The 15,951-nt window shown below is 36.5% G+C and overlaps 1 protein-coding gene across 7 annotated transcripts in view; it reads left to right on the forward strand.

Moving 5' to 3' along the window:
• Luc7l2 (LUC7 like 2, pre-mRNA splicing factor) overlaps nucleotides 1-15,951 on the forward strand; it is a 71,323-nt gene that overhangs the window by 15,092 nt on the left and 40,280 nt on the right. For all 7 annotated transcript variants that reach the window (XM_040291359.2, XM_005332417.5, XM_040291360.2 and 4 more), the window contains one exon: nucleotides 530-624. In XM_040291359.2, the coding sequence (XP_040147293.1) occupies nucleotides 530-624 (95 nt within the window). The remainder of the gene's footprint in view (nucleotides 1-529; nucleotides 625-15,951) is intronic.

Raw genomic sequence — 15,951 nt, forward strand, 5'->3', positions numbered from 1 at the left:
CGTCTGGGGTTCAGTGGGGATTCGCAGTGTGTATGCAATGTTTGCAAGATTACTTTTTATGTTTTTCAATTAATATAAATAATTACAAAATAAATCAGTGCTTACTGTCAAGAAGGGAACATTGTATACCAGTAGAAAATCTCTTAGTGGGTCTGTTGCAAGTTGCTTAACCTCTTGGAGCCTCAGTTTCCTCACCTGCAATATGAAGGAGTTGGACTTGATAATCTTTAAGGTCCATTCCTGCTCTAAAATCCTATGCTTTTCTGAAGTCCTCTGTTTAACAGAATGCATTGCTTTCCCACTTTGACTATTTGAATTACATGTGCAGTACACATATCGCAACTGCATGTTGTCTAAAATAGTTTTTCTGTAGGATGTTATGTAAAAAAAAAACTAATCCCTCTTGAGCTGATTTATAAATGTGTGTGAATAGAGCCACACATACAAAGTTAGTGATACCAGGGCTCTGAGAAAATAAATACTTTCTAGTTGTCTAACCTTGAATGTTATTAACTTTTCTATATTACAGGAGATACTACTCGTCAACGAATCAAATTCAGTGATGACAGAGTATGCAAGAGTCATCTTCTCAACTGTTGCCCCCATGATGTCCTTTCTGGAACTGTACGTATTAAATCTATCATTTGATAATTGGTGTGCTACAAAAACAGACTACTTGATAAAGCCCTCATTTTTTTTTTTGTCAGATTATTAGGCAATAATTGTTTCACAGTGTCATTAGAGGAATTTACATTCCTTATATTGTCTATTCGGATTGATAATTTAATATATATATTTTTTAAATGTTTATTTTTTAGTTGTAGTTGGACACAATATCTTTATTTTATTTATTTATATGGGCTGAGGGTCAAACCCAGGGCCTCACACATGCTAGGCGAGCACTCTACCACTGAGCCACAACCCTAGCCCCTCGGATTGATAATTTATATCTTTAATAATAGTTTTGCTCACAGAGGTTGATATTTACAAGTTTTTTCATTCTTCAGAACAGTTCTTTAAAAGCACTTAATTAGAAAGTAGAGGTAGTTTGCATAATACAGCATTTGTACTTTTAGTTCAGAAATACTATAGATGATTTTTTTTTTTTTTTTTTTTTTGGTGCCAGGGATTGAACTCAGGTGCACTTGGCTACTGAACCACATCCCCAACCCTATTTTGTATTTTTATTTAGAGAAAGGATCTCACTGAATTGCTTAGCACATTGCCTTTGCTGAGGGTGGCTTTGAACTTCATTTCTCCTGTCTCAGCCTCCTGAGTTGTGGGGATTACAGGTGTGCACCACTGTATCCAGCACTATAGATGATTTTTTTTTTTTTAATTTTTGTTTTTAGTTGTAGGTGGACACAATACCTTTGTTTTATTTTTATGTGGTGTGAGGATCAAACCCAGTGCCTCACACGTGCCAGGAGAGTGCTGCACCACGGAGCAACAGCTCCAGCCCTATAGATTTTTTCAGGTGAGGCAGGGAACACTTAATCACTGAACCACAACTCCAGCCTTTTTTTTTTTTTTTTTTGAGACAGGGTTTTGCTAAGTTACTTAGGGCCTTGCTAAGTTGCTGAGGCTGGTCTCTTAACTTAGAATCTTCCTGCCTCAGCCTCTTGAGTCATATAAGCATGCGCTGTCATGCCTGGCAAACAGAATAGATTTTTACCCAGAGTGGTATACATTTTTTGTTAAGATTTGTGTAGATTTATAGCTGAGTGTTATGGTGAATGCCTGTAATCTCAGCTACTTGGAAAGTTAAAGCGGGAGGATCCCAAGTTCAAGGCCATCCTAGGCAACTTAGGAAGACCATGTCTGAAAACGAAATTAAGAAATGACTGGGGATGCAGCTCAGTAGAGTGCTTGGTTTGTGTATGTATAGGTTCGATCAATAGTAATGAAAAATAATATTTGTGCCCATGTATATTGTGGAGTCAGTAAGAAAAACATTAGTAAATACTTACATTTCATACAGTTAACTTGAGAGTAGCGTTGTCACTTAAAATTCATCTGTATTGCTGACTCCTAATAGAAAGCTCAGTTTAGATTCAATGATTGGTCTTAAAGATTTTCATCTTTTTTTTTTTGGTACCAGGGATTGAACCCAGGGGCACTTATTCTGGGTCACATCCCCATCCCTTCCTTTTTTTTTTTTTTTTTAATATTTATTTTTTAAGTATATCTTTATTTTATTTTTATGTGGTGTTGAGGATTGAACCCAGTGCCTCACAGGTGCTAAGCAAGTACTTTACCACTTGAGCCACAACCCCAGCTCCATCCCTTCCTTTTTTTGTGTGTGTGTGTATTTTGACTCAGTCTTGCTGAGTTGTTTAGGGCCTTGCTTAAGTTGCTGAGGCTGGGTTTGAACTTGCAATCCTCTTGCTTCAGCCTCTCGAGCCACTGGGATTATAGGTCTGCACCTTCTTGCCCAGCAAAGAGTATCATCATTTAAATTCAGAAGATAAAACACATAATGATGGATCTTTTAAAATGGAACAGGAATTGATTGCCTAACTTTTGGATTTGGTTGAAATGATATTGAGTTGCTTCCTTTTACAGATGCACTCAGTGGTAGTGGGGAGCTCAAACTGGCTTTATTTCTCATTTGCCAGAAATGAGTCAAATGAAGAAAAGATTTCCAGCTTACCTTTTCAGAAGCAGTGAATTCCCCTAGCTAAAGATGTCTAAATGAGTGGTTTCTTCTTTCAGAGGAAGATTTAAATTAAGGACATTCTTCAAACAGAAAAGATAAAGACATATGCAAAAGAAACACTTCTGTCATTTCCTAATTGGGAAGACAGTTGAAACTATGAGCCTAAAATGTTTTTAAGTAGAATACTACAGAGAAGAAATCTGATTTCTGAGCATGTGTATAAGAACTATGGCAGATAATAATGGCAGAAAAGTTTCTATCTACTCAAGTTTCCAAAATTAAAGTATTTTCTACTATGTTGTAATACATTTGAAATCTATAATTATAATTATCTGTATATTCTGAGATTCTTCATACTTATTGTTTTATAAAATTTAACAATTAAAGTAATTTTATTTAATGGCTAAATTATCTCTTCAGATAATTTAAAGAATGAGATTAACAAAATGTCAGAATTTAGGTTTTTTCCCTTTTCCCTAATATTCTAAAGTCAACTATAGGGGCTGGGGATGTGGCTCAGGCAGTAGCGCGCTCGCCTGGCATGCGTGCGGCCCTGGTTCGATCCTCAGCACCACATACAAATAAAGATGTTGTGTCCGCCGAAAACTAAAAAATAAATATTAAAAATTCTGTCTCTCTCTCTCTTAAAAAAATAAAAAAAAAAAAAAAATAAAGTCAACCATAGCAAGATTTGGACTTATAGTAATGATAAAAAAAATTTTTTTGTTATGCTTTACATCTCAAAATGTACATAATGCAGTTATGTGCCTCTTTTGTGTGTGAACCCAGGGAGTCCTGCATGATAGGTAAGATACTACTATTAAGCTGCAATGATTTCTGTGACATATATTATCTGCAGTTTACAGATGAGAAATTAGCCTTAATGGTAATTAAATAACTTAAAATCACTCAAGTCTGTTGATGTAAAGTGGAACTGGAATCAAACCCTAATTTTTTTATTTTTTTAACATTTGCAGTGTTTTTATTATTGAGATATTTCAAACATAAGGCAGATAGAATAGTATAATGAGCACCCATGGACCTAATACTTACCACTCAGCTTTAATAACTGGTGGCATTTGTCCCTTTTCTTCAAACTTAAGTTTTCTGATCTGAGTTTCCTCCCGAATGTTTTCTGTTTTGTTGGGAATTCTTAATCATTAATCATTCATCATGTAAATAAAGATAATAAATGCTTATTCTCGGACTTTCCTTTTTATAAAACTTACTGATGGCCGGGCATGGTGGTACATGCCTGTATCCCTTGGTTTGGAAGGCTGAGGCAGGAGGATCACGACTTCAAAGCCAGTCTCAGCAATTTATCGAGGTCCTAAGCAACTCAGTGAGATCCTGTTTCTAAATAAAATACAAAAAGGACTGGGGATGTAGCTTAGTGGTTTTAAGTGCTCCTGGGTTTAATCCCTAGTATAAAAAAAATTACTGATGAATTATAAAGTATACAATTTTTTAAAAAGATTTTTACTGTCTCTGAAACATGGATCTTAAACTCCATGATTTAAAAAAAAAGAAAAAAAAAAAAGAAACCACCGTCTTAATTGGAAACATTTTTCTATGGCATAGAACATGGAGATGAGGCTTAAAACTGAAGTGCTTTGTATTATATGATAAGCAGTTAAGAAAAGCTTTTATAGGTAGGGTGCAGCCGAATTGTAAGGCACTTGCCTACCATTCATGAGGCCCTGGGTTCAAGCCCAGCACTGCCAAAAAGAAGAAGAAAAGCACTTTAAAGGCACCTGCATAGTAAACTGTGAAGGAAAACTCTTGCTAGCCTGATAGAAAGAGATTGTCTTATATAAGGTTGGAATTAAGTAGGTGTGACTTTCTCAGGAAGAGAGTTTTGAGGATGAGCTAAAGAATTTTTATGAGACTTCGGAGTTTTAGCGTGGTGTCCGTAAGAATTTGAAAATCACTGATGGTGTGATTCTTTGTGACCTTATTACTAAAAGGGGCTGTTATTAACTTTTCATCTTCTGTATTAATGGCTTATAATTGCGGAGCTATTCTTTCTTTAGCACCGAAATCCTATAGGAAAATGCTTTTTGGTGACACAGTCTAGTAGTTCACAATTCTTTGAAGATACCACTTTCCTTTTTTTTTTTTTTTTTCCTTCAGTGCTGGGAATCAAACCAAGTCCTTGTATGCGCTAGGCAGGTGTTCTACCACTCAGCTACATCCGAAGCCTTATTTATTTTCTTTTCACATGTTAGATGAAGAATGAAAGAAATTTAATTGAAAAGAATTCTAATTGTTGATTATATAATGCTTTTTCTTCTCTCTCTTTTTTTGTTTTGTTTATTTTTAACCATGTTACCATTGTAAAGTGATGTTTTACCTTTTTTATGTGGTATCAAGGGTTGGATTGAACTCAGGGGCACTCGACCACTGAGCAACATCCCCAGGCCTATTTTATTTAGAGACAGGGTCTCACTGAGTTGAGTTGTACCTTGCTTTTTGCTGAGGCTGGCTTTGAACTTGAGATCCTCCTATCTTAGGTATGCGCCACCACGCCTGGCTGGTGTTTCACCATTGTGCTACATCCCCAGTCTTCTTTTTGAGACTGAGTCTTACTAAGGTTGGTAAGGTTATCCTCAAATTTGTGGTCCTCCTGCTTTAGCCTCCAAGTCACTGGGATTATAGGAGTGAGCCACTGCACTTGACCCTTTTCTTTGTTTTTATAACAAAAGGATATTTGTTAGCTTTCTTAACTTTATTTCTTGGATCTTCCACTTCCAGCAGTATCTGGTTCAGAATCAGCAGAAATTAAGGCTCAAATAAATTGAATTGTCAAATATCTCCCTCCCTCTCCCTCCCTTCCTCCCTCCCCCTCCCCCCCTTCCTCCCTCCCCCTCCCCCTCCCTCTCCCTCCCTTCCTCCCTCCCCCTCCCTCCCCCCTCCCTTCCCCCCCTCTCTTTTTGATACCAAGGATTGAACTCAGGGGCACTTGACCACTGAGTCATATCACCAGCCTTATTTTGTATTTTTATTTAGAGACAGGGTCTCACTGAGTTGCTTAGCCCTTTACTTTTTGCTGAGGCTGGCTTTGAACTTATGATCTTCCTGCCTCAGTCTTCCTGAGCTGTTGAGGTCAAATGTCATAGTCAGAAAAATCACAGTATTTTATACCCAAAGGTATTTTAGATTTACTTAAATCTACATACTTAAATTTTTTTTTTCATGCAACTGAGAAGTTGGAGATTAGGCCAGTTTCTCCTATTTAACTAGAATTTCACATATTTTAAATATAGGTGTTTCCATGTAGTTTTGTTTTAGAGATTCTGCTGCTCAACAATAGGGGAGTTTTAAAAGAACTGATTAGAAAATACTTAGGCACAGCATTAGGGACTTTGACATTTCAATGTCATCATTAAAATTTTATCTGTATTTTTCAGGTGATTAAATTTGTGAGTAATTGTTATCAAAGTTCTGAATTGGTTTTATGGTGCCTCAGTAGGTTCTGGGTTTTATCCAGAGTGTGGCTTGTATTAATTGAAACTCCTTTTATTGTTCCTGTAACTTTCCTGTAATGCATGGTCTACAAGTTGTTTGGTACATACAACTCTGAATTTTAAAACTGCTGTCTGTTGGGTAATAAGTATGTAAAAGAGCTGTGAAAATATACAGATGGAGAGCAAATATTAAGAAGTAGATCTGTTGGGTTTGGTGGCACACGCCTATAGTTCCAGCAGCTCTGGAAGGTGAGGCTGAAGTAGAAGGGTTGCAAGTTTGAAGCCAGCCTCAGCAATTTAGAGAGAACTGTCTTAAAAGAGCAGGGATTGTAAGGCTGGGGTTATGGCTCAGTGGTAGAGTGCTTGTGAGGCATTGGGTTCAGTTCTCAGCACCACATATAAATAAATGAATAAAATAAAGGTCTTTCACCATCTAAAAATGTATTTAAAAAATATAACAGTAGTGATTATACATGCAAATGTGGTTGTAAGTTCTGTGTCGAAGGAACCTCTGAGCTAGAGCCAGTCCAATAGTGCAAATATGAGAAATTAACTTATAGATTCTCTAGACTTAAATAATTCTTCCCCCAAAATAATTGTTTCGGGATACCTTGATATTACTTAACAGATTTCTTGGCATTAACCAAGATTTTTGGCTTGATTTTTTTTTTTAATTTGTATTATAACCATTTTTTTAGAAATTACTTATAGGTAACAACCCAGGTCTTGCCACATTTGACTTTGAAGTATATTGTGTCCTCTTAAGCAGATTTGTTGTGTTTAATTTTTTTTCTAATCTGTTACAAAAATATGCCTTCTTTAACAACTGTCCTTATTTTTTATTTATTCATTTTTGGGGTACCAGGGATTGAACCCAGGAGCACTCGGCCACTGAGCCACAATCCCAGCCCTATTTTGTATTTTATTTAGAGACAGAGTCTCACTGAGTTATTTAGCACTTGACTTTTTCTGAGGCTGGCTTTGAACTCCGGATCCTCCTATCTTAGCCTCCCAAGCCTCTGGGATTATAGGCATGCAACACTGCACCCTGCCCCTTCAACAAGTAGTTTTAGAGACTGCCCAACCAAAAATGCTTTTGGTGTCTAGGAAGTTAGAAGTACATTAAAAGCTTCCCAATGAATAATTCAGGCTTTACTATTAAACTTTTAAAACCAAGTCCTGAGTAATTTAGAGTGCTTTTAGCAAATAGGCACATGAATACTATGAACTATTCAACCTGAAGTAGTATATCCTTTATTGTTTTGTGTGGTTGTTTTTTTTTTTTTTGGATACTAGAGATTGAACTTGCACACTTTTACCACTGAGTTTCATCCCCAGCTCTTGTTTTTTTTTTTTAATTTAAATTTTTAGTTGTAATGGACACAGTACCTTTATTTATTTTTTTATATGGTGCTGAGGATCAAACCAGTGCCTCGTATGTGCTAGCAAGTGCTCTACCACTGAGCTGCAGCTGCAGCCCCAGCCCACATCCTCAGCTCTTTTTATTTTTTATTTTGAGACAGTGTCTCATTAAGTAATCAAGGCTATCCTCAAATTTGTAATCCTCCTGCTTCAGCCTCTTGAGTCCTTGGGATTATAGATATGTGCCACTGCATCCAGCTATTTCTTTTTTTTTTAAATTTTTTAGGTGTAGATGGACACAACACAGTGCCTTTTTATTTTTATGTGGTGCTGAAGATCGAACCCAGGTCCCACCCGTGCTCTACCGCTGAGCCACAATCCCAGCCCCGAATGCGGCTATTTCTATGCCCTCCCAACTAACCCTTTTCTGTCATTCTGAATAATCTTATATCATTCATTTTATATAGTTAAAATAATATACTTCAGGCTTACGGAAGTGACCCACAGGCACATAATTTTGTTTTGATTTAGTCTTTGTGGTTGAGTTTGGTCAGCAGGTCTGTCTGTTAAGTGAATTAATGGTAGTGTTAATGTCTTTTCTCCCAAATTGAATCACAATTAGCTATTTTAAAATTCTTATTCTATATTATGAACTCAATCAGAGAGGAATCATTTTTAACTCATTTAATAAAAATTTTTACCTGGACATGGTGGCACATACCTATAAAAAAATCCCAGCTACTCGGGAAGCTGAGGAGGATTTTAAGTTTGAAACCCTCCTTAGCAGTTTAGTGAGAATTTGTCTTAAAATGAAAAAAGTTAAGTAAAGAGGACTGGGAATGTGTCTCGGTGGTAAAGCACTTCAGAGTTTAATCCCCAATCTCAGAAAAATGTTTATTTTTTCAAACATAAAAGTAGACAGTTGTATAATGAACTTCCATGTATTCATTATACATCTTCATTAAACACTTTACTTATGGTCTACCTTATTTAATTTTTTTTGAAATATTGATTTTTTAGTTGTAGTTGGACACAATACTTTTATTTATTTATTTTTATGTAGTGCTGAGGATTGAACCCAGGGCCTTGCATGTGCTAGGCGAGTGCTCTACTGCTGAGCCACAACCCCAGCCCCAACCATATTTAATTTATAATCACTTTTGTTCTCTTTCTTTTGAAAATCTGAAATCTTTGACCTATTATTTAGATTGGTTGTTGATACGTGGTAGCAGTGACCAATTACTCCGAACAAAGCAGGAGGTCTGGAAGTCTTGTTGAAGACTTGTTGAAGCACATTGATATTCATAGTCTTGTATTTATTTAATCTATTTCATGATCATGTTTATTCTAAACAGCGATTCTCAATAAATGCTTATTAACTAAAAATAGGAACTATTCTTCAGTTTTCCCTGAACCCCTAGTTTTGTTTTATTTTTGAGTCAGTCTCACTAAATTGACCAGGCTGGCTTTGAGCTAGTCATCCTCCTGCCTTAGGCTCCTGAGTAGATGGGATTAGAGGGCTTGTGCTCTCTAGATCTTTTTTAAGAGATTTTTCCAGTTTTATAAATTGCCCTTTAACAAGTCTGTGGAAACTAATGTGTTCTCTGAGGTAATTTATTAAAAAGGGAGGATGGAGTTATAAATGTGTCATTTGGAAGATATAGGATCCTGAACACAGAGCAAACACATGGTAATAAACAAGATCTTGGGACAAAAAAAAAGTTGTTTACAGGTAGTTAACCACAAACACCAAGCACATTTACAAATTCTCCATCTTTAGGAATATTTTGTGAAATGTAATGAGTGCAGGAAGCAAAACCAGATGACTTAGTAAAATCCTTTTTAGTTTGACGATCCTTACTCATTAAGGAACCTTTTAAAAGGATTTAGTGTTTTGCTCTGACATACAGAATTAAAACATTTTGGAAATGTGTTATCCTTTAAGCTTTTTTCTTTCATAGAATAAAAAATAAAGGTATATATTCAAATAATATAATCTGTAAAATTTCTTAGATGTGTTAAATTTTTCCCTCTTACTGTAATGGTATTGGAATGATGAAATTTATTGGAGTTAAGCAGAGGAAGAAATAGAAAGGGGTGAGAAGTATCAGATCAATGAATGCTGAATGGAGAAAGTTAAGGAGAATTCACTACTGTTTTTAGAAAAAAATACTTTTGCAGTATTAGGTTGTGAACTCCTGAGTGTTTTACCACTGAGGTATGTCCTCAGTCCTTTTTATATTTAATTTTGAGACAGGATCTCATTAAGTTGCTGAGGCTGACCTCAAACTTGTGATTTTCTTGCCTTTGCCTGCCAGGTAGCTGGGGATACACACATGGCCACCAAACCCTGCTCCCTGAATCTTGCTCAGAAATGTTATTTTTTAAATCATCAGCAAATAAAAACCAATGTGAGCCAGTTGTGGTGGTACACACCTGTCATCAGTGGCTTGGGAGACTGAGATAGGAGTATCGCAAATTCAAAGACAGCCTCAACAACTTAGGCCCCTCTCGAGTTAGTGAGACCCTGTTTTTAAGTACAAAAAGGGAAGGGGATATGGCTCAATGGTTAAGCTCCCCTGAGTTCAATTCCAGATACCAAAAAATACCCCAAAATAAAAATCCTCAATGTGAGCAGGGTGCCATGGAGCACACTTGTATTCCCAGCTACACTGTAGGCTAAGGCAGTTTGAGACCAGCAAAAATATAAAAAGATCAGGGAATATGGCTCAGTAGTAGAGTGCCTTGCTTGTGCCTGGTCACACACACAAAGAATGACTTTAAAAAATTAGTAATATTAAATGTAAAACTTAAAAGTTTTCCTTAAAGAAGTGATTTGTTTTTTTCATCTGAGAGTTGTATTGATTGCTAAGATCAGCATTCATTCATTAACAAGTACTTACTGAGTACTTACTATGTGCCATGGGTTATGCTAGGTGTAGGGATATTAAAGTAGACATGGTTTCTGCTTCAGAGGTGGGAATGTAAATTCAAATGGAGGAGCCACACCACCCAGTGTAAGAAATAATGTGGGGCTGGGGTTGTGGTTCAGTGGTAGAGCACTTGCCTAGCATAGGTGAGATCGTGGGTTTGATGGCGTGTGCCACCGAGCATGGCCCCAGCCATTTTCATTGTGTGTTAGGTTCTTTCTGAGTTGCCCATGCTGGCCTCAAAGTGTGGTCCTTCTGCTTCAGCCTCCTGAGTGGCTGGGATTAGAGATGTATGTTACTCTTCCTGGTGATAATATAATCTTTGTGGGGCGATTCCTCTTATGTATTTTTTTCTAGTTATTTTATTCTAGTCCCGGGTCAGAAATGGATTTCAAAGTCTTTCCAGCTATATTCTTGAAAATATAGTGCTCTACCACTGAGCTACAGCCCCAGCCCACATCTCCAGCTCTTTTTATTTTTTATTTTGAGATAGTGTCTCACTAAGTTGCCAAGGCTATCCTCAAATTTGTAATCCTTCTGCTTCTGGGGAGATTGAGTGAGAAAGATTGCAAGTTCATGGCCAATCCGGGCAACTTAATGAGATCCTGTCTCAAAAGAAAAAGTAAAAAGGGTGGGGGATATAGCTCAGTGGCAGAATGCCCCTGGGTTCAACCCCAGTACCAAGAAAAAAAGATGGATACATAGACAGCAAGTAGTAGATGGATGGATTCACATGTTAAGATAAACTAAGTTGGTCTGGGCACAGTGGTGCATGCCTGTAATCCCAGCTACTAGGGAGGCTTAGGCAAGAGGATCAAGAGTTCAAAGCCAGCCTCAGCAAAAGCAAGGTGCTAAGCAACTCAGTGAGACCCTGTCTCTAAATAAAATATAAAATAGGGCTGGGGATGTGGCTCAGTGGCCAAGTGCCCCTGAGTTCAATCCCCAGAACCCTACCCTGCAAAAAAAAAAAAACTAAGCCTAGGCTGACTTGGAATTTGTGTTCCTCCAGCCTTAGCCTCCTGACTAATAGGAACGACCGGTATGCCACTGCCCAGCTTAAGTTACATGTTATAGGAGTTTATGCCAATATTCATAAGCATTCTTCCTTGCCTTCTAGTATAATCTACTTTGACCTTGTGGGTACTGCTGTGCCTTCCAGGTACTTTCAGTATTTCAGCTGTTGATGAATTGACCTATGGATATCAGACTCCATGTTTTATTTTATGGTGCTGTGGATCAAAGCTTATGCTTGCTAGGCAAACACTGTACCACTGAGCCTCATCCCCAGCCCAGGTTCCATGTTTTTATGTAATTTTTAAAAAAATATTTATTTTTTAGTTTTTTTAGGTGGACACAGATCTTTATTTTTATGTGGTGCTGAGAATCGAACCCAGTGCCTCATGCATGCTAGGCGAGCGCGCTACCACTTAAGCCACATCCCCAGCCCATTTTATGTAATTTTTTAAATGAGAGTATCTTAGACAAATGCATGCTATAACTCAAGGAGAAAAATATAAAACTTTCTGCTTGGAAAACATTTGGATAAAGATTGCCTATAGTGAATGTGGACATATCTGTACTTATACCAGACACTGCTACTTTGATTTCTTGCAATTTTGTCAAAGTCAGCATGTCCAAAACAAGACATTTTCCTTCACAAATTAATCCTCCCATTTGCTTCAGTTAGTTCTCTTTAGTGGCAACATTGTTTTCATACTTGAAACCTTGAAAAAAACATCCCCCTTTCCTCTCCATACTTCATTTCTTCTTAGTTAAAAATCGTTGATTGTCACTATTATTGAGAGAATGTTGAGTTACACTAAGAATCTGATCATATTTATAATTTGTTATCAATAGTTACATGACCTCTCTGAGCCTTCATTTTCAATATCTCTAGGAAGGTAGCATTGGAACTGATGATTTCAGAGATCTCTCTCATCTTTAAAATTCTTTTGTTTTTCTTTGGCACTATAGTTTAGCTCCATCACCTCTTTTTCTTTTTCCTCTTCTAATTTGATCCAGTGGCATTATTCCTGGGTGATGGTAATATGCGTTCTTGCCCTTGGTCTCTTTGTTCTCGTCAACCCATCTAGTAGTGTGAATGCTTCTAAAACAGATTTTATTACGTCATATTTTTTCCAATAGTTAAGCATTTTTACTTATTTGCTTACAGAGTAAATTTTATCATTGGCTCATTTTCTGATTCTTTACTAATATCGTCAGAGGTTGCAAACAGATGGCCTATAAGCCAGAATAATCCTATATCTTGTTTTTTGACATTATTATCCCTTATCTCTATTAGTAACCATCTGGTTTCATATAAATTACTGCTGTTCATCCTCCAGATAGGAAAAATAATATTTTCCTTAAAACATTTGCTCAGGGTTATTTCCTGTCTTTTTCTATGTAAATCATCTTTACTTTTCCTAGAAAACTTCCATATACATGGATGCAAAATTAGTAGCCCCCCCCCCTTGGGGCTGGGGATGTGGCTCAAGCGGTAGCGTGCTTGCCTGGCATGTGTGTGGCCCGGGTTCGATCCTCAGCACCACATACCAACAAGGATGTTGTGTCCGCCGAGAACTAAAAAATAAATATTAAAAATTCTCTCTCTCTCTCCTCTCTCACTCTCTCTTTAAAAAAAAAAAAAATTAGTAGCCCCCTGTTATAAATTCCTTTACAATGGAAGTATTAGGAAGTATGTAAAGTTATGAGCCAAGAAAATATGCACTTTTTTAAAAAATCATTTATTTGTTTTTTGCATACATGACAATATGGAATGCATTACACTCATTATCACCCATTTACAGCACAAGTTTTTGTAACTCTGTATATAAAGCATGTTCATGCCAAATTATGCCATATACAAGTACTTTTTGCATTACAATTCTTTATACACATATATAAAATATGTTCTTAACATAGTGCATCTATGATATTATATAGCAAAATATGGAGTGCCTTGTGTGGTGGGTTAGCTCTTTTATGGGTCTTGGGGATGTAACAGTGATCAAGAAAGACTGACTTTCCTCATCAAGCTTCTCTCTCAGCATAGTCAATCAGCAAAAGTAAGTATTTGACAAAGTGCATAAACATTGTATCCATACAGCAATCTTGAAGTACTTGAGAAAAGAAGTTCAGAATGAGTGGGTGAGTAAGTATAGTATTACCTATCAGGGTGTGAAAGAGGTAAAAGCTGGTTTTCTGACTTGATCCAGTGCCCCTTCTGTATTTCATTCCTTACCATATGGTACTCAAGTACAAGAGGTTCTCAAGTACAAGAGGATAAAGTATAAAATATGAATGTTTCCTGTTGTACCTCATTCCTGTTCCCAGTCCTAGACTTACAAACAATTTAGTGTACCTATTTTGCATTCCCTTCTGTGCATTCACAAGTGTGTTTTAACAAATGGCATTTTTTTTCACTTGTAATGTCATTTAGAGATTTCCATGTCAGTTGCCAACATTTAAAAAAATGCCTACCTGATATTTTATAATATGGTCTTCCTGCATATTATAATTATTATTTTTAAATTATTTTTAGTTGTTGATAGACTTTTATTTATTTATGTATGGTGCTGAGAATTGAACCCAGTGCCTTACACATGCCAGACAAGTGTGCTACCGCTGAGCTCCAGGCCTCTGCATATTATTTTAACCAGTGACTATTAATACATTAATAAATTTTATTTCTGTTTTTTTGTATACAATATGGCAGTAAAATCCTTTTGTACTTCTTTGTGTACATTTATAGCTAGTGCCTTAATGTCTTCTTCTTTCTTCATTGAGAATGTAAATTCCTTGGTAGCAACATTTTTATGTTCCTATTGTTTTTTAACTCTGCTCAGGATCTATCTCATACAAATGAGCATATGTAATATAGCAAAGCAATTTTTTTCTCTTTAGTTATACATGTCAGTAGAATCTATTTTGATATATTTATACAAGCATGGAATATATCTTATTTTAATTAGGATCTGTCTTGTGCATGGACACAATGGTGAAATTCACTGTGGTGCATTTATATATGTACACAGGAAAGTTATGTCAGATTCATTCCATTCTTTCCTGTTCCTTTCTCCCCTCCCTTCCCTTCATTCCCCTTTGTCTAAACCAGTGAACTTTTGTTCACCCTCTTACCCACCCTTTATTGTGGGTTAACATCTACATATCAGAGAAAACATGAACTTTGGGGTTTTGGGATTGGCCCATTTCACTTAGCATGATAGTCTCCAGATCCATTTTATTTGCTGGTGAATATCGTGAAGTAATTCTTATTTGTGGTTGAGTAATATTCCATTGTGTATATGTACCACAGTTTCTTTATCCATTTGTCTGTTGGTGGGCATCTAGGTTGGCTCCATAGCTTAGCTATTGCAAATCGTGCTGCTATAAACATTGATGTGGCTGTGTCACTATAATATGCTGATTTTAATTCCTTTGGGTATATATGGAGGAATGGGATAACTGGGTCAAATGGTGGTTCCATTCTTAGTTTTTTGAGGAATATCTACACTGCTTTCCTGGAAGATTGCATTAATTTGCAGTCTCACCAACAGTGTATGAGTATACCTTTTCCCCCATATCCTTGCTAACATTTATTGTCATTTTTATTCTTGAGAATTGCCATTCTGGTCAGATTGAAGTGAAATGTCAGTTTTAATTTGCATTTTTCTAATTACTAGAGATATTGAATATTTTTTTTCATATATTTGTATATGATTTCTTTCTTTTTTTTGGTTGGGCTGGAAATTGAACCCAGGGCCTTGTGCAAGCAAGGCAAAGTGAGGCAAGCACTCCACCAACAGAGTACTTTATAGCTAGTGTTTTAATGTCTTGCCCCCTGAGTTCAATCCCCAGCTCCGACTCTATTTCTTTTGAGAATTGTCTTTTTTAGTTCCTTTGCCTGTTTTTTTGATTGGGTTATTTTTGTTGATTTTTGTTTGGTTTTGGTGTTAAGCTTTTTGAGTTCTTTGTTTATCCTGAAAGTCAATGCCTTATCTGAGGTGCTGGTGGCAAATTTTCTCCCATTCTGTAGTCTCTCTCCTTCATGCTCTTGATGAGAAAGCAAATGTTTTTACAATTACTTGCAACTGCTACCTATCTAGTTTATATCACTGATCTGTTCATTAACGGACTACTGCCATTAATTTACACTTGGTAGTCCTCTCAAATGTATAAACCAGTGTTTTGATTTGCTCTGCTCTAATATCATTTTTATTTATTGGTTTTTGTGTGTAATTTTCACATGCTTCTATTTCAATTAAATTGTTTTCCTCTAAAATTAAAAAGTTTCATTGATCCCTGCCCCCCCCAATCCATTTTAAGATTGATATATCATCCGTCATTGCATATAATTCAACCAGTACCCAAAAGTTCAAACAAACCAACCTTGGGGCAGTGTGTATTTCGGAATCACAAAAATGCCATTTTATTATATGTCTTTGCCACCTTAACAAGAATATAGCTCTCTCTTTTTGGTGTTGAGGATTAAACTAGGGGCACTTTATCACTGAGCTATATTCCAGCCCTT

This window comes from Ictidomys tridecemlineatus, chromosome 2, assembly GCF_052094955.1.
Source record: "Ictidomys tridecemlineatus isolate mIctTri1 chromosome 2, mIctTri1.hap1, whole genome shotgun sequence".
In the NCBI taxonomy this organism is placed as follows: Eukaryota; Metazoa; Chordata; class Mammalia; order Rodentia; family Sciuridae; genus Ictidomys; species Ictidomys tridecemlineatus.